Here is a 20,348-nt window from a genome sequence, read left to right as displayed (position 1 = left end):
ATAGTAAATAAATACTGTTCATGTGGAGGTTAGAAAAAATAACTAATTTAAGAGATATTGTCAAGGAAAAAGGCACTAAGAAGAAGGAGCTTTCTCTTAAATTAAATCTGAGCAATATTTTCAGTATGCAGTACTTAAAAGATCTGTATTTATATTACACATAGAAACACACCATATGCAGTCAAGAATGCTTTGAAAAATTAGAGAACTTTTGTATAGTCAGAATAGATGGTTAAGTGGAATAAACAAGCAGAATGTGTTCTTGGACTTTGGAGCTTATTTTCATACAATTAAATATGGTAAGTTATCCATTTCCCTATTACACACCACAGTCCTAACCCATCATGGTTCTATTTTTATTATTACATTGATGGAACTGCACTACTGTCTACACCATTAAGTATCAGTGCTGATAATTAAGATCTATTTTATTGCTTCTTTAAAGTATTTTTAATGCCTGTTTGGTTATACAAATGACATCAAGTGATGAATTACAAATCATGGCCAGTAAGAAATTTTGTTTCCAGCTGACATGAATTTCCTTCATAGAAAGTGCGATACTAACGCATGTAAATTTTGAAAATCTCCATTAGTCAGAATAGTTCCAAGAAATGTGGCATGAAACACAGGGTCCAGGAAAAACAATATAAAAAGGCTGAAACATGCATTAATTTGAACACTCTGAATAACACATCCTTTACCTACCCAGATTAGAACTTGTAGAACACACTAGTGTTTATTTATCTTTTAAAATTCAAATAAATGTTAGCAAAATTATTGCATGTATCAGTTTCACACATTTTATTCACATGAGAAACCTAGAAATTATTTTATGAAGCATAAGATTATATGACAGTCAAAAAAGAAACATTTAAAACCAAAATAGTTGTTTGCTTTTACAGTAAAATGATCATCACTATGGTGAAAATAACTTTCTTTAAAGAAAAGCTCCCCAAAGGATTATTTTGAATAATTTTTGAAAAATGCTATGCTGATGTTTTCTTCTTCAGTTTCTTGTACCACACAGGTACCTCTTTATTTGTCTGTAAAAGAAAGAACATTTACTTGTGAGACAAGTGAACAGAAGAACATGCAGTCTACAATCTACACAAGTCTCCCTCCTTCCTGTGTAGTTCAAAGTTGAGTTCTTTGCTTCAATGCAAATATCAAAACCAAAACTACACATTTTAAGTTACTATTACAACATACCAGTATTAACACCTCCCAATTTCCAGGTTATAAAAAAGAAGATTATATGTTGAAAATGAAATAATGAAAAAAAATACCCATCATAATGAAAACAAGCATCAACTGTGCCATAAATAGGCTTCATTTGAAATAACATGAAATATTTCATTTGAAATAATCATCTGCATTTTCCAGCTAAGAAAGGAATGAATCTTAGAAAAGAGACCTTAGGTGTGCCAAAACTGACCAATACTTTATACAGAAATATAGTTCTTAAAAAAAATTAATTGAAAATAAAAGAATACAGTGGTTTTCTAACTCTGTACAAGGTATTTTAATTGCAGAGAATTATCTGTGAACAACTTTTCCTTGCCTTCTTAACCCTATGGGTTACTGCTACACAGTCAGGATTGCTTATGGCAAATGCAGTGGTGGTTTGTATAAAATAAAATAGTTTAAGTTTTAATAGAAATAAAACTAATCAAGTGGAGGTGGAACAAGGTAAGGTCTATTCTGCTTTCAGGGTTGGGTATGATCTCTTGAATTAATGAGCACTGTCTCAGTCGTACCTAAACTTGTTCCCTTCTAGTTCCCTTTTCTGACTGCTCTCTATTAATTCTTTCCTCTAACACTTAAAAAGCACTCAATTTAAAAATCTACTTTATTATTTTTGAAGACTTCAGTTACAAAAACAAATCTGGTCTATTTGTGCAAGCTTTAGATTTCTGGAAATTGACCTAAACTGGCAGGATTTTCACAGGAAGACTGATTTCTTTTCCTATCTAAGAAGAAAACCTGTGCCATCTGCCCATTTTCAGTTCCCTACTCCTAAGTCTGCAAAGGCTAGAGTTTTTCCACAGAAAAATTGGTTACAATTTCTTAATGTAAATGTAGTTTTTCTGGATTTCTATAGAGTTTCTATATCCCTAATTAAGACAGGACAGATTATGCAAGGAAATATCCCCAGATCATTTACACAAACTGTTTGCTTATGTTTCGGATCACTGAATAGCTCCATCAAAACCAAAGTTTGGGCAGTATGATTTAGCACTACCAAAAGGACTATGGAGGAAACAGCACTGGATAAGCCTGTGTTTAGTCTAATAATGCTATTCAAGCAAAATTTGAACTCCTAAATGTCCTCACATCACATCCCAGAGATGTTTCATGCTTTTTGTGTTATACACCCAATACATGGTCTGCTACACTACAAACCTCATATAATTTAAGACACCGTATGTTAAAGTCTGTACCAGGGAAAAAAACCCCAACAGAATAAGGGGGGAAAAAAAGACAAAAAAGAAAAAAGAGTTTTCTTTGGACTAAATCAGCACATATGCTATGCAGTGTGGATACACCCAGTTCACCCCAGAGAAAGGCAGCATCATGAAGTTTGTAAGTAAGAGTAATGACTTGCTTTGTGATTCAGCATTGCAACTTGGCTGTCTTGAATCTATCAGTTCATACACAGTCATAGCCAGAAACTTCTAAACCATTTTCATGAAACTTTCCAATAGCAGAGGCACTAAATCTGAAGTAGGCCAATTCAAATATTAAAAGCCAAGCTTTTAGTTTGTGAAGGAATAAACCAGGGCTTTATACTGGTTTTATAACATCAGGTTTCCTTAGCAACAGAAGTGATATCAATGCTCTGTTTTTTATATATATTTAGATACATAAGCACATACACATTAATATACATCAATTTAAGTATGCAGAAGTACACCTATCTCCTCACTCCTGCTTCTCAATATAGACACGCACAAACTGCACTTACACACAATCATGGCAGATTTAAATTAGTATACATGGTCTGTGAATCCCTACAACTATTAAAATCTTGCTAGCTACTCAGTGTTGTAATACAACAATGGTATTATTTTTTTTAAAGACCTGATTTGCTATGAACTTAAGATATAGAAAGTAACCCCATAGCTAAAAAACATCACAAACTCTTAATTTTTCTCCTCAACACTGACTGTTTCCAAAAAGAGATGAATTAATTATACATCTCCCAGAAGGATGAATCCACATTTTTCTTTTTAAAAAGTGAGGAGAACCATCAGAAGTTTTGGCACTTACTCTTCTCATAGTACTTACAAATAATGTTGGCTTAGGTGTAAATATATTTTCTTCTTCATGCTCTGGCAGCAGTTTTACCAAAGGGATTGACTGTTTTCCAATTGCACTTTTTACATCAATATGAGACCGAGGTAGATTTTGTTCAGAGCGTTTACCACGTAGAGTAAAAATAATCTGCTTCATTGTGGCTAGTTCCTATAAAACCACAAAAGAACAATGCTAAATTATTAAGTTAAATTACATTTGAACCAATAAATATGTATTTGTTAACAATAAATTTATATTCGCCAAACATAGATCAGTAAATGTAAAAAAGAATATATACTTGCTATAATTAGTAAGATTACTACTTAAACCCTAGCAAATTAGGAAAATAAAACAGGCACAGAGGATTTCTACAACTCAAATTTTGTCTTGCTTAAAGGCTGTAAAAGAGAACATTTACTGTGTAGTAAGAAGCACGTTATCTCTTTCAACTTTGACTTCTATTCCACTTAAAAAAATTCTTTTGCATTTATTTTTTCAGGCTGAGGGAGTGTACAAATCTAATTTGAATGACTGTGACAACTTGTACTTTTGAGCACTAAGTCTTGCACAGAAATTTTATAAATACATTACTAGAAATATTTCTCTATATCTAGATTAGAAAAGAAAAATCAATGAAGAACTTTTAGAAGATGTACAGCAAAAAGAGGATCAGAAAGGAAAAGAAGTTTTGTGAAAAATGAAAGTTCCAGTGTTGAAAAAGGAATGAGAACATATAGAAAGGCAGCAATTTTTTCAGATATCCTAGTAGTTTGCTTTAAAAACAATTTGAATTAAAAATGTATTCTTTCCTTAATACTTGAATCTGAACAAAACAGATTACTCAAAATGTACAGTAGAGTAATAAAGGAAAAAACATAGCATTTTCTGACTTTAACTGGACATCTTCTTTTGTAATCTTTAATCACACCTACCTCCTAATATTCCCCCTCCCCCCCCCATATAATGGGTATGATTATTATAAAATAAGTTACAAAATGTAAAGCATTAATTATTGTTATTACTATTAGTGGTTTTATTTAGAGCATTCATTATTGTAGAATTAGAACAGCAAGATCAGTAGAAAAGCCTTTCAATGTAAATTTTAAGACGATTTTACATGTTCTAAAATATTAATGTTTTTGTTTGCTTGCTTTTTACAAATGGTGTTGTCAATAAGCAACACTATTACTGTATTAGCCTTATATATAATTAACATTCTGTCTCATCTCTCAATCAGAAAAGGGTAGTTTCTGTTTATAGCTGAATGACAAGTATTTGTTAAATCTTACCTATTTAATACCTACTGGAAAATTAAATTGATGTACATTCTATTTTCACTGAATTATTAGTAATGAGTTAAAAAAAACTGTCAGTCTTTTAAAATATTCCTGCCATATACCTTCTCTCTGTCCACTGCTGCCTTTAATACAAGAAGCAAAGTCAAAAGAAACATGCTGAAGCCCTTAAATTGTTGAACGCTAACTGAGTTACATGAATGGAAGTTACACTCTACAGACCAGCTTTATCGAGTGTACAAATTGTTCTTGTATCTCAGTCATTTAATATTAACTATTTGCATAATTCAGCCATGTGTGGTGGCATGTTGAAACAGCATGACTGCAGAGCAGCTGTTTAAAAGGACTGCATAGCTGATGCCAACATGTTTTTCAAAGTTGTAAACTCTGCAAAGATGTTGCCAAAGCAACACATAGACAGAATTTCTTGATGAAAATAACTCAAGCAAGTATACGGCAAATAAATACACCATCACAAGAGATTATATTGTAGATAAACAATGTTTTGACATTAGCAAATGGTGTTCCTATACTTAAACTGTGTTATTCTGTGGACCAAATAGTTGCACGTTTGAACAAGGCAAAACCCAAAAACTGTCACACAGATTTATTTCAGAAACAGAGTTGAAATTTGTATGTGTAGGGTCAAATTCTCTTGTGTCAAGATCCACTTGGCAGTCTAAAGTCTTCTCTACTTAATAGAATCTGTCCTGTACTTGACAGCACTGTCTGTTTTCAGACTTGGAATAGGCTCTGGAGAGTCAGCTCTCACACAAGCTTCCCTTGTGACAGGAGGATTCTCTAATGTGAAACTATAGGAAAGAATGACAGGGAGTGGGGATGAAAAATTAGTCCACAACGAAGAAGCTATTTTGGCATCACAGCCAAATTTATCATGAGGATTTAGCTAAGGTTGTCTTAATATTTGTTCTAAACCCCCTCCTCATTTACTAAGAAAGACCTTTAGACACTTGGCAAAATAAATAGCACAAGAAACACTGAATCCAATAGAATTGCTGGTAAGTGTACTGCTAAACAAGGAAAGGAAATTGCCACAACATATATGCAAGACATTTGCTGTATTCAACAACGGAAAAACTGAAAACAAAACTCTGTCTTGAACCACAGTAATTTTAACCATGTCTTCAGATTTCTGTGCTCCTGAACACAATCTTAATTCTTACCTTCACTTTTAAGTTTCAAACAGTCATGAGTACCTGCTACTGCTGGCATGCTACCTTGATTCTATAAGTATTATTTTCCATTCCTAAAATCTAGCAAGTTGGTCTAGAAAGCTAGCAAGGAAAAAGCTCTCGAGATTGTACTTAACAGAAATATGTGAACTTGTTCCAGTGGGAACAAGACTTTGTGAAAGAAGGGGAGAATAGGTAGGGTTCAAAGGAGATGGTAAGAATCTTTTGTGGAGAAGGACATGTACTAGGTTCGGGATAATCTAAATAAAGGAAGATGTGAAGATAAACAGATGATTAAAATTCTTCTACTTTTTACTGTGTCAAGTCCATGTTTCTGTGTTCAGGTAGAGCTGTGCAAATTGTTTACTTACAATATCCCCTTCAGTTACTCAGTGCACTGTAGAAAACAGTGTTGCTAAAGCTCTGCATTTCCCAATTTCTCTGGGGAAGTATTTGGTCTTTGCCACGCTGGCTCCTGGACATATAAGCCATGCTACGCAAGGTATGCGTCACTGTTTTGAGGCTTTCAGGGTTGAGGGCTTTGGCTTTGGACAGCCAGACAGAAATCCTTCTTGGGAGGATTATGAGTACCAACACCTCTGAGTGGATTCACCCAGCTCCTCCCTGGGTTGGCTTTACACCTTTGGTCTCACTGTCACAAACTATGGGAACACAAGCACCCACTCACTGCTTACGCAACATTTGGTGGGGACGTGGCAGTGCAGAGACACGGAAAACAATGCAGCTGGCAAAAACGGTGGGTTAAGATGACACAAGGAAAAAAGTAACCTGTGCAGCTGGCACAAAAACAGTGCTTACATACAATTAGTGTCATCCATACAAACAAGTATCAGGACTGTATTATTAAATATTTTGAAAGTCTGCCCACAGCTACCTGATGAATTTTTAAGGATGTTGCTCTGTGCACCAGCACAAGTCCCAAAAATCAAAGTAATGAGCTATATGACACATTAAGTGGGATTTCACTTGAACTTAGAACACATAAATTGCTGTATCTAAACTTAAGTATCTAACCATAAGCTAAGAATCTAATTTTCCATTACAGACAATGTAGCTTGGAAAGTGACTCCGTTCAGAAGTAGGACATTATTGGTGTTGTAACATTAGTCTTGCTGATTAGGCCACTGTTAACTATAAAGCACAGAAAGATACCTCACCACAGACACCTTCATTTTGATACCTAAATTTAGTTGTGATAAGCTGAATCCATTTCTCACCTCACTCTCCATATCATTTACTTTTCTCAGGCTTCTACTTTGCCTAAAACAACTTTCATCCTGAATAGCCAGTGTACAATCATAATTGCCCTTGCACACAGATTTGAAGGATCAGATTATTTTCTTAAAAGGAACTGTGTTTTCAGAACAAGCTTTCACACCACAGATTATCTACCTGGTAAATTTTCCAAAACATACAGAGATTCATACTTTAGGACAATCTAACATCCTGTATTCCACTTATGGATATTAATTCATATTTAGTAAAGATTACTTGAACTATAAAAGAATACCTGAAAATTCTGCATACATAACCAGAAAAGGAGTTGGAATTCAAAGTAACTGATTAGAATGAATGAACTGAGAACACTGGGAGTGATGTAGCAGGAGGTGAAGTAAGGTAACATGGATTGCATTGTAAATAGTATCAGAAAAAACTACTTGCTCATTTCCATTTATTTTTGGTAAGTTATGTCCAACAACCTTAGTTAAAAATAGCAAAAGCAATTTTGTGTGCCAATATACAAGCAGAGAAGGAGATATAAAGGTTGGACTCAATGATCTTAGAGGTCTTTTTCAACTTTAGTGTTTCTATGACTCTTTATTAAGTTACAGACAAAGGATAGACAGCAGTCTTTTTCACAGTGTCCATTAATTGAAATGTCTTCTGGTCTGGCATATTTCCTAAATTCTACCTTGCTAATTTATTAGGCTAAATGCTCGTGTTGAGGAACTAACTGAAAATCAGCCTTTAAAATAGCATTAAAAGAGCCAAACCGAAGAAGTGTAAGTAATTTTTAAAAGGTAAAGTAAAAGAGGGTATTACCTACTCATACTTCAGAAAATTCAGGGACTTTCTAATGATGTTTGAGCTTAAAGTAAAAGTAAAAATAAGCTGTAGTTTATTTAAAATAGATTTTACCCATCTATTATGGATAATTAAAATAGTACCTAGAAAAACTGATCAGTTTTGGAATACAAAGGATAAAATTGATTCCTTCAACTAGCAATGCAACTAGGAGATAAGCAAATGCAAAAATAAGGCATAGAGCCATATAAAATATAAATGTATTTCAAGTCACAGATACTATAAAGGGAACTCTATTAACATTGGGTTTGATGTCCTTGATACACGCTCAAACATACATGTACCAAATGACCTGCTTATGTCTTCCTAATTCAAAATTAATACAGTATTAGGTATTATAACAAAACCACAACTGACACTGTCAAAGAAAAATGAAGAAGAACTATCTCTTGTGGGAAATGACTGAGGCATAAAAAGGTGCTCTTTTATTATGTAACTGATGAAGTATGTGAAAAAAATGCCTACATTAAGCATTGTAATCAAGTATCAAGACAGTAGTTTCATTTTTTTTCAGTGAATTGTCAACAGTATAATTTTTTTTTCTTTCTGTCATGTAACTATAATCAAAGGAAGAAAGAATCCTCTGCATACACTCAAAAGCTTGCAATAGCACTTAACATTATATACATGTATATAGTTATAATAACTATGTAAATTTATATAAGCAGTTAATGAGACATCTATCTATCTATCTATCTATCTGTCTGTCTATCTATCTATCTATCTATCTATCTATCATGCTCTGGAAGCAGATACTCAAGAAAAAGTACCTGGCTAACAGGAATCAATCACATACACGTCAACTCAGGTTCTTACGGCCCGGAAGTCTTGCACCTCAAATAATCTCAATGCAATGATCCTGAAACGAAGTGTTATGTAGATCAAACCAAACAGTTGGGACTCCTCAGTAGGAAGAGCTATATTCGTATGTCGTCTCAAAGTAGCTCATTCTAATTGAATGGATTTTTCATATCACTAAAATCATAGAAGAAGCCGGTGGGTGTCAGATCCATTGGACTCTTTCAACATGCAGCAAAGCTCACGGTTACTGCACTCAGGTAAATGTCCTCTAAAGCAAAAGTGACCCTGATAATAGTTTGTCCAGTTAACTGAACCTTTATCATGGCAAGAGGCATTCTATTTTCATCTCTGCATATAGAATTTAGGAATTCTATATGCAATTTACAATTGCATATATTTATGAATTTACCTTAGATTATAAATTTATTTATGAATTCACCTTAGATTATAACTCCATTTTGAAGCAGAGAACTCATATTGTGGAAGCTGAACAAGAGATTTCTGCCCTAGAAAATGTATCAGGTCCTGGCAGAACCACTGAATTTTGATGACTGACAAGTGTTCCTAGAGAAGAACACAGCATAAAAGAATAGCACAGAAAACCAATTTCACTGTCAAAATCAGATGAAAGAAGGATAAAACTAGAGGTCTCCTCCCTCAGGGATGCTGATCAAATGTTAAGGTCTTTCAAAATTTTTGAGTCAAGCACTTAACGTGACAATTTTAGATGTGTATTCTCACTCCCAATCCTTAAGTCCCCGGTACTGTGAGAGCAAAGCATGTATGGTCAGGACCTCCTTTGGAAAGCTGGTATTCTTCAGTTTAACTGCCATATGGTCCCCATGTGGTTAAACTATAACTCTAAATAAAATATGTATCCAGTCTGGAGTTTGACTGTACACCCCCCATGCATGGAAGGGATTGAACAAAAAACTGCTTCACAGAAAGACTTTTAGTGCACCACAACTTGAGACCAGAGACTGGACTCTTCTCAATGCAGAAGACAAATAGTCGCTTGGAATGTAGCAGCCTGGTGACTATTATGGCTGCATTAACTTCTAAAATAACATTAACAATAAAAACAATAAATATATTAGAACACACAAATGAGGGAAGATAGCCATACTGGCATGAAAAACATGTTCATGGCAAGTCAGCACAATCTGTCTTCACATTCATGTTTCCTCTTAGTTATTCAGCTATTGTAGTCTTCAAACAAGTCTGCACAGGGAAAAACAGAGTTCAGAAATTGAAGCTACAGGTTTGTTAAAGAACCTTGATTTGAGAAACTTAAACCAGGATTTAAGAATGTTATACCCATTTGGCAGTGTTATGTAAAGAGCATATTCTGGAATGATTTCTCAGTCTCTGAAGAATTAAAACTTCATGTTCAATATAAAAATGTTCAAGAGAAGATTCAGAGAAAAAAAAATAAAGTTTTATATCTCTTTCTTGAGGGAAAATTATCTTAATCTGGAAAAAGGCAGGGCAGGGTGGTTCAGAAGGAACCATCTTCACAGTTGACTGTCTCAAGGTGTTCACTAGGATCAAGATTAATGGGCACATCACATGATGGTAGAGAAAATACTAAGCATATTGCCCTCTACGAAGTCCTGTGCAGTTCCTTACTTGGAACCTTCTTAGACTTCTACTGTAACTTTTGTGAAAGTAAAGGTACATTGAAATAAAGTTGTATCATTTAATTGCTAATACTAAGGTGGACAGGGATCTTTGTGAGAACTCTGACTGCAATGTGGCTTTGGAACATGTGACAACTCTGACTGAAGTTTGGCTTTGGAACATGTGACTGGATACTTGGTTGGATTTCCTGACATGCATCTTTAGATATCTTCAGTAATAATATTTAAACCTAGGCAAACTAGCTTGTCTGATCTCTTTATATTGCTGTTGGTGATTCAAAATTCAAAAGTAATAATAATTTTGCTTGTTTTAAATGAGATTATGGTAAATCAAGCCATAATAGTACCTGTTTCTTTTTTCTGACTGCAAATCCCTAGATGATTTTCAGGTGTAGATACCTCCATGATATATTTTTTATATTAGGGAAGATCCATCTCTGCCACTTTGCCACTTGACGAGCGACTTCTCAGATGATCTTTACACTGGCAGTACCTTTGACAGCACTGGAATTCACCAGTTAAAAATAGAGGTAAACAAAAAAAGCTCACTGTATGGATTCTTGGCATAAACATATTTCTGCACAACAACAGACTAGATGACTGAAACAAAACCTGGTTAAACCTTTCAACATATGCAATGACTTGCATACAGCACTTTGAAGTTTGAGTATGGTACTCAAACTTTGGAGTGCACTAGAGAAAGGAGACATATGTGTCATTATCAAGGAATGAGACTCTCAAGCAAAAGTAGTACCTACAATGTCTCCTCTTCAGAAGTGCTGGCAATTCACACAAAGAATTATTTTATAACTGTCCTTCAGGGGGTTTATTTCTGCTAGAGACATATTGCAGAAGAGAGGCTATAGCCTGGAATGAATGATCAGTTCCCTTTTTTGGCTGGAAGTAGAAAAAAGACCAACACCATTAGCATGAATTCACAACACTGGACAGTAACATTAATGATGCCAAGTTGTGAAACAGGAGAAGCGCACATTGAAGAAGCGCCATTTTGACATGACAGCAAAATGAAGAAAATGGTCAGCCAGTCCATTCCCTTACTTAAGACTGCAGATGGATAGGAAGCAGTGGCACAACTGGTGCAAACTCAGCTTCAACAGTGGAACTCCTTGAGCTTGTGACTATCAGGAGTAGAATCTATATCCATAACAGAGCTCAAAGAAGATTTTAACAAGTTCAATCAAACATTGTTCAATCCTTCAAGTTAGCCAGAGCATATTTGACATAGTTGCATCCTAATTGCAGCTGTACTGGAAATACAAGAAGTCAGCAAGAATTTCAGTGTGAGAATTGCACATATGGTCATCCAAGGCACATGGATACACACAGTAAAGCTAGAAACTGGAAGACAGTATGAAATGTCCCGATCAAACAAATGAAGCTGATAACTGGGTGGTGGAAAGATGCCAGAGCATATGCAGGATGTTGATAGCTTCTCTGCACTACATTAATTCACTACTTCTCTATATCCCAGTGCATCTAAAAACCTTAAAATGAACTGACAGATCTGTGACTATATGGTTCTACAAACTACTTCCAGTTTTATAAGGTGAATGCATTAGAACTGTGGCAACAATAAAATGTCCCAGTCACTGCAGAGAACAGCTTCTGTCTTTTTAGATACATAAATATCTTTGCCTATTGCATCTATGTCTTAAATTTGTTCTTAACAGTTTAATCTTTCTAACTTATTAACAAAAATAGGAAATGATTTGTCTCATAATTCAGAACTAGCATGTCAAATTGTAAAGGTTTTTTCACTTTTGTATTGTGGATCAGAAATATATTTGTAATTGTAAGTAGGACTAAGTCTCCAAATACTATTTTTTAAAAAAATCTGAGCATTGTGACATTCATTTACTCAACATTAAATAAAAAATACGCTTTCTTGAGTAAGTTCACCTAAGAGGAAACAGATGCTAGCATGCTAATGTACTGAAACAGCCTTATTTTCATACATTATTTAGATGTTACTGTATTTTCTGAAATGGTAATATTCCAGTTTAGTTCTCCCTGTCTTTGCTATTTCTTAGAGAGTATTTAAATTCACTTTCCACTTGGTAATAGTCAAATGCTACCATGAAATGTACAGAAGTAAAATTTTTACACAGCTGGATATGCAGTAGAATGAGACAGAAATATACATAGCCAATCCAGGAAAAAAAAGAACATAACATGGGATACATGATGGGAAAATTTGAACAATTTCAGATTAATCAACAATTAACAATTTCTTGTTTAAAAGTTTATCCCTTTAATTGATTCTAGCTCTCTGAAAACCATATAATTTAAAATACGCACGTCAATTCCATCCCATAATCCATATATATGTTGCATTTTGCCTATGAAACCTCCTATTTAGTACACAACTGCTTACTGTATACCACTGTGAATAAAAAGATAATTCTTGCAAGAATATATATTAAAGATAGTAACACATTCTGAATAATACAGCTCAAAGAAAAAATCAGTGCTGTTAAGTCCTTCCTCTTCCTAAATTCAGTACTATTTGGAATTCGCTTTTTATTAAAGCTTGACAGCAACAAAACAGATAACAGAAAGATGAGAACTACTGCTTAGAAGCATATTTTTCTTTGTAAAAAATGAGCCAGAAGCTTCTTTACACTCGTTTAGCTATGTAAATGTCACTTTGTTTCTCCAAGCTTAAAGCTGAGAATAGCTCCGGGGCTTACTTGTGATGCAGAAATGTTCCTGTAATCTACTTAGAAAACATGCAGAACATTAATAGAAACTAGAATCTTGGAACATAAACGTAGCATAAGAAAAATGATAATTACTCTGTGGCTTAACGTTTAAAAAGAGAGCTAAGCATTGTACATCAGCATTTTTTTAAATATAAAACAAGTTGCAGCACATAGATGAGCAGGAAGTCACTCACTTTAGAAACACAAATAATTTGGACATTATCGTGTACAATCTTTTTACACCGAAAAGAGGGGGAAGAGGCAGAGATTGAGATTGTTTGATGGCACCTGTTACCAATCACATCTTTTCATTCGTGTCTTCCCAACCCCTGCAGATACCCCTTCCTTCCCCTCTCCCCAACAAAGCAGTTTTCTCCTTTTATCCACTAAGCTTCCATCCCTGATTAAACACGTACTGCCCTCCCCCTTACGACTCCAAAGCTTTTTATGAGCGTCTGAACTTCTCTCCACCTCTGTTTTTTTTGCAGATGGCAGCTGTTGCTACTCTCCAGGTTCCTAAATCCAACATATTGGCTTTCTGTCCTAGGTTATTCCTAGTCAATCTTCTTCAGCATAACTTAATTACAACTAAGGATAGTATTAGCCAGACTTTAAAGTATGACTAATAATGAAATGCTGAAAATTCATCTGGAATTCTCAAGGTCATTGCTGAGATGGAATTAAAATCTGGGCACAGAGAATTTAGCAGTGAGGGGTAGTCTGCAAAGGCAACACGAAAGTAAGAAGGACAAACCTGGTAATATACAGTGGAATGGTCAAAGTAAGGTAAAGCAGAGATACCTTGCATTTCCACAAAGAGGAAAAAAAGAATAAAAACCTCTGACTTTTCTTTCACTCTTGTGGGCAAAAAATCAGGATAACTATTGAGAAGTACCAGGATTTTGTGCAGGATACTGACATAAGACGAATGCAAGAACAGAGACTACTGGATTCTCAAACACTGTAAACATTAAAATTTTGGAACAATGTAATGGAATTCTGAATTTCATGTGGCCATGTTTCAAATCTAACATTCATAAGCATTTATGTAAATCCTTGGAAACCGTAGCCTGATAATTTATAGATGCTCTGAAAAAACACTTAGAGCCCTTCACAAACTATGCATATCCTAATATGACTAATTAGTAACTCTTTCTCCTCTTGATCACGTGGACTTTCCCCAGTCTTAAACACACTTGGAAAATGCATTTGGCAACCATTTATCAAAAGCTAAAAAATAAGTAAATTTTAACATTTTAAAGATAATGAAATAACTATTTTCTGTTCTTAACTTATGCTACACAATATTGCCTTATGCTTATCTCCTTTTCTTGCATCCCACCACATCCTCTGTTTCCTAGAACAAAATAAGCTAGACCTTTAATCTCACTCACATAAGACCTCCAGCCTGTTGTGAAATTTATCTTTTTTTCCTCCCAGAAAATATGATATAAAAATACAAAATATCCATCCTATAGATTAAATAAAAGCTTTTTTTTTTAATTCACATTTTTAGTTTTTAAGATTTAATCTTTAAGAGACTGGCAGGACATTGGAAAGTGGCCTTTTTCAGGAAACACTGATTAACAGTGAATGTAAATTCTCATAATGATACAAGGTGAAAACATAATTGTTTGTGAAACTGTTTCCAAAATGCCATCAGTTCCTATATAAGAAGATGACTTGGAGAAAAGAATTAATTTGTGTTTAGTTAGGAAAAATAAACACTAAGGAGATTTTCTTTTCAGGCTTTTGAACATGTAAGAAACAAAAAATGGCTGTGAGTAAGATACTGCATTAGGACACATGAACTCTTAAACTCTTCCGCAAATGGGGGGGTTTTGGATAAAGCAGCATTTCTTTAATTTTGATTATTGCTTCTGCAAAACAGGGATAGTAATAGTTTTCTGCTTAACTTGAGGGTATAATATTTGTGAGACAGGTGTTCAGCTACAGTGGTGAAGGCCACAGAAATATTCAGTTAATCAATAGGATTATTCTAACATATTGATAAGAAACTGTGAAAACCTGGGAAGGTGAAAGAGTAACATGGTTTTAAAGGAAAAGCATTAGGTTTACTCATAAATGGTGAGTTACACATCACACATGGAATGCTTCTTACCTGCCAATTGGAAAGTAAGCTCACCATAATAGGTGCTCAGGCAATTAGCTTTTTAGTATTAACCTGGTAGACTATTTTCAGCAAGAACAGCTCACTAAGAATTTTTTATTCTTTAATATGTTTTAAATAGAGTAAGAGCTTGCAATGATTAACCAATATAAATTTTAACCCCATCTAGCTGAAGATTCCTACCAATTCAGGTACACATATTTAGACAAATTTAACACTCAATTTGAGTGACACAACAATTTCCTGACATAAGCTAAATGGATTTAAGTAAACAAATAGCAATCAAACTCCATGTGTCTGTAGCCATTTAACTGATTGATATCAGGTTTATTTAAACTACCACTACATGTTTTCTACTTTGTCCCCTAGCAGACAGCTAGAGCCTGGTTTCTGGTTGCTAGCTTCACTTGAAGAGCTCTGGCACAGTAACACATGAATGTGTCAATAAGGCAGGTGACTAGTTCAGCAAGTTTACATTCTATCACTTGTATGCACAGCTGCTAATGTAGGGTGAGTGCACAGATGTGTAAAGCAGACAAAATATCAGCAGGTTGTCATATCTTCTTACCTGGTGTACAGTATTCATGGGCTGATAATGAATCATGTCTGCATAAACAATTGCACTGCAGGAAATTAATGGTTACTGTAAACAGCCTGAATTTGCAGCATTTATGTAATAAATGTTCCCCTTCTATTTTTTATGACAATGATTTCATAGTATTAGTTTTACTTTTATAGGCTAAAAACTACTGTGTTGCCAGACTGCATCACATACTGGTGATTTCAAATGGTTAAAAAAATAGTGTAAATGAAGTCCTTTATATTCACACAAAGAGAAAATGATCTTAGGACTTGAAGGAACATCTACTGAAGTCTTCTACTGCTGTCTCTTACACCACAGTCTCTTTTTTTGTTTTAAGATCTCCTACAGTATTTACATTTGAAACATAAAAAGAACTCCATTTATTGTACTTGCTCGGCTTTTTTCCCCCAAACCCCAGTGGATTATGAACTTCACATTAAAAATATAAACCACAGCTAGTTAATTTTCAAGATTTTAGAACTCAGTTTCTACGCTGTTTGAATTGGAAAAGCTAAAATAGATTTAATTGTGCATATTATTAGTTGTCTTTATTATGACACATCTGCATCTTAAATTTCTGCAGAAACAGTACAATGCTATACATCAAAGCATAGCAAATTTATAACCTCTTAAATGTAACCTCAGGAAATTATTACTAAAACTTCTTGCCAAACATCTGAGTGCTGACAGACTGCCCTTCCAAGTTTTCATCTGAAGTTTGAAAGCCAGTGGATAAAGTCTAGAATTGCACTTCTGATGTTACAAAATCCTAACAACTGCATCAAGCATGAAAGCAATGGAGTTGCCAGGATCACAGAGATCATGGTAAATATTTCTTTTAGTCAAAGGCCGACTGTTGGAAAGAAAAAAAACCCAAACCAACAAACTAGATAAAAGGAATCATGTATCAAGAGCTTCACCAAAAAGCTTTAGTGGATTCATCCCACTTCAGCCCTTAACAGAGAACTGCATTTTCAGTGCCTTTAAGTTAGAGATGCCCGTTATATGCAAAAGGAATAACATTTGGATGCAGATAAAGGATGGCACAGAAGCTGGTGCTCTATACAGTTTTGGACACAAAATGCCCTCTTTATCACAGGTAAGTAATATTGACATATAAATATTTTCACTTGTTTTTTTCTTTGCTGGACTCTTTCCAAAGATCATTCAAACTGCTAACTTAACAGACAGCAATGCACTTTTGTAGTTTTTTTTTTTTTTTTGCCAGGTTAGGTTTCTGTTTAGTGATTTGAATGGTCCTACTGCAGTATTAGAAGTGTGTCAGAGCTGGTGGAACAGGAGGAGGAAGGAGGAGAATCAGGAGCAAAGGGGTAAGGTAGCGTTACAGCTATTAGGTCAAGTCAGGCATGATGCATAATCTCATCTGGATTTATTCTTTGAAGAAACATCATTCTTACTCATTCTTCCCTGACTATACAAAGACACAGGGGCAGTAAGTTCCAAAGATGGGGCCAGGTCATGCAGTTAATTAGTTAGTGGGAAGAATCAAAACTACAAGTTGATGTTGGTGTGGTTTGGTTATTCGAGTTAAGAGTGTCAACAGTGTGAAGTTCAGCTGATTAAAATGAGAACAGACACTACAAATAATAATGCAAAAAAAAAAAAAAGTCTGGAGATCTGAAATATCCCTTTTTTAAAAAAACCCACACTATTTACTGGAAGATTATTAATAGGAGACCACATTGCTCCTTCAAACAATGTTTTATGCTTTTCAGATGGATCTAGAAAAACAATTAAATAATAATACCTTGAAAACACAGAAAATACCTTATTTTAGAATCAACTGAAAAATCTGGCTGCATTAACTTGCTCTCTTGCACTAAGAGGTGTACAAATGGCATCCAAATACTATGCACCTCAACCCATGTGAGAGCTCAGAGAAGACAAGGGGCACTGGGAAGGCTTTATTATGAACCTCCAACATGATCTCAGCATCATCCTAGATATTGCTCATTCATGAAAATGCCATTGAACTCCCTCTTATAGGGAAGTTTGCATTTAACCACATGAAGAATGCAAGAAATTTTATCTTACCAGCTGATTCTCAGTGATCTAAATTAAAAACTAGATTAAACTGTTTTCCACATTCATTTACTAATTAATTCAGACAGAAAAGGAAGTAGCAGGCCAAGAAACAATTCAGAATTTGGGCCAAGAATATAGTCTGAATAAAACCCCAACCTTCCTTTTTTCTCCTTCATGGGTGGACAGAAGCTTTTAAGGCTTTACATAATCAAATAACTATTTTTCACTTTGATGTCCCACAGCAAAATGTAAGATTCATCATCAAATTAGACATCTTTATAATTTGAAATAATGAACTATTTTATGACATTAACATTTAGTGTAATTTTTTCCTGTAATAAAAGAGCTCATGTAAGAATCCTACAGAAATTCTTCCAAGATTCAAAGTATAACTTTCAACTTTCTTCTTCTAAAATTAAAATCTGTGAAAAGAGAAGCTTAATCATGAATGTAAGTTCTTTATTTAAAAAGTGCATAAAATGCTATAATAGTCTTCAAAGCAGCATTATGAATCTAGCTGATATCACAAAGAGATAAACATTAAAAACCTTCCAACCTCTCAAACTCTAACATTCCATTAAAAAGAGTTAATACAGTCTGAGACCACACAGGCTGGAATACCTTAAGTAAAAACTGCGCACCTATTGAAACACGTCGCTGGAAGACAGCATTAACATTGTTTTGGCATTTTGCTTGTACTTTTAGCACTTACTTTTAACATACCTAAACTTCATTTTATCTTAACTATGAATATCTCAGGTTTATCTATTCAAGAATTCTAATGTTTCTACTTGCAAACATGAGAGCAACAAGGTAATTCCTAACAAGACATGACAGTTTAGTATGTGCAATGACTGAACAAGGCTGATAGTAACCCTGTTACATGATAGCACGTACCAAACACATAAACCCGCAATTCATCTTTTTTTTTCAAAGTGTATGAATCTGTATTTACAGGTTGCCTGTCAGTTTTATTTAAAATTGCAATCTGTTTAAATGCAGTTAACCCTTTATTAACACAAAGCGAGAAAATTTGTATTCTTTATTTCTGTCAGCAAGGATAATTACTGGAAAATTGTGATGCTACTGCAAATTTAAATTTTTTATTAAGATGGCAAAGAAGTACAGTCAAAGACTAACTCACTATCCTGTACAAAGATTTCAATACATGAGATAACTGCCTTTTAGAGAAATTCATGAAGTGTAAAACTACTGGAAGAAGTTTGCATTAGAAGTAAAAAAATAAAAAGCTGCATTAGGAATAAACAGAATTGACAAAAGTTAAACTTACATACAAACACAAAAGCTACCTATTCTTTTCAAACATTTTACTGAATCAATTTTAGCTAATATTTTGTTTCTCAGGAGATATTTTTGTGCGTTGTACTTGCATTTCATAGTTTTCTTCCCTCAAACATGCAACTTCTAATGTTTCTTTTTCATATTTTTCATTCATATCCTTTTCTGCAGAGGTATCTTTAAAAAACATTACGACTGTTTGACAAAACCAGTAGGACTAATATGTCCTATTTTTAACAGATGTAAAAAGAAACTTCAGAAAACAGTACTAATTTTGGAAATATTTGATCAATTTCTTAACATTCAGGGTATGAGAAACATCGAAGAAGTCAGTTTCAGACTAAAGTATTTGCTTTTATTTTTCAATCAAGCCTTCCTCTGCCAGCCTTCCTTGATTGTTTGACACAGTTTAAAATTTGGAATGGTGAAATGACACAAAGAAGCAAACTGCTGCATATCAGGAATAGTTTATGAGGGTACATACAGGGGCTCATGTAGTTTGGATGTAAAAAATGTTGCATAGTTTTAAGTTAGAAATGTTATGGTTTTCTTAGAAAACATGACAAAATTTTTCTTTATATCACTTTCTACTGCTTTTAATCAGCTGCAATGCATGCTCATTGATATGACACTACAAAAACGAGGCACCCAAGTGTGACTGCTTTGTGAGCATAACTAGTTGGCAGCACCCCTGGTTGGGAAAGAAAGAGTAGGAACAGGAAATTTTGAAAGAAATTAATTTGAAATTAGTCCAAGGGCCTATAAAATTGGAAAAAACACTACATGTTTATACAATTATGTCATGTTTCCTCAGAGTATTTTTCATATCACTAATGTAAGGATATGATAAAGCATGAATATAATGGTAAGGTTTATAAACTATCTAGAAATGTTTAAATCATAGATCAGTTTGGTTTGGAACTCAGCAAACAGAATTAGTAGTTTTCATTTAAGTCAAGGCTCACTTGGACTCAGCTGCCAGTGAAACTGTTTTGTTTTGGTTCTAACACAAAGGAGTTTTTTAAGTGCTTGGGAGAGACAAACTTGTTTAGACCAATTAATGACATGGATTTTGGTTTACTGATATGAGAAGGGAATGTGATGAATAGTATGAAAAGGAGATGAAGGAAAACAATTTTGGAGGTGGAATGAGTCTTTGGGAGGTGGATAGTCAGTTTTCCATGAAAATAATGTTTTAAAATGAGTGATAATCTGAACTGTGACAGGATAATTT

The 20,348-nt window shown here is 34.3% G+C and overlaps 1 protein-coding gene across 5 annotated transcripts in view; it reads right to left on the bottom strand.

The window, feature by feature from the left end:
• Positions 1 to 786: 786 nt before the first annotated feature.
• Positions 787 to 20,348, bottom strand: part of PIBF1 (progesterone immunomodulatory binding factor 1) — a 104,973-nt gene continuing 85,411 nt past the window's right edge. For all 5 annotated transcript variants that reach the window (XM_041471232.1, XM_041471233.1, XM_041471231.1 and 2 more), the window contains 2 exons: positions 3,289 to 3,465; positions 787 to 1,043 (listed from right to left, as the gene is read on the bottom strand). In XM_041471232.1, the coding sequence (XP_041327166.1) occupies positions 987 to 1,043; positions 3,289 to 3,465 (234 nt within the window). In that variant the 3' untranslated portion in view covers positions 787 to 986. The remainder of the gene's footprint in view (positions 1,044 to 3,288; positions 3,466 to 20,348) is intronic.

The sequence above is a fragment of the Pyrgilauda ruficollis genome, unplaced genomic scaffold (genome assembly GCF_017590135.1).
Source record: "Pyrgilauda ruficollis isolate IOZ18807 unplaced genomic scaffold, ASM1759013v1 scaffold26, whole genome shotgun sequence".
Classification (NCBI taxonomy): Eukaryota; Metazoa; Chordata; class Aves; order Passeriformes; family Passeridae; genus Pyrgilauda; species Pyrgilauda ruficollis.
Note: the sequence above shows the minus strand (reverse complement) of the source record. Positions and strands in the feature narration are given on the sequence as shown.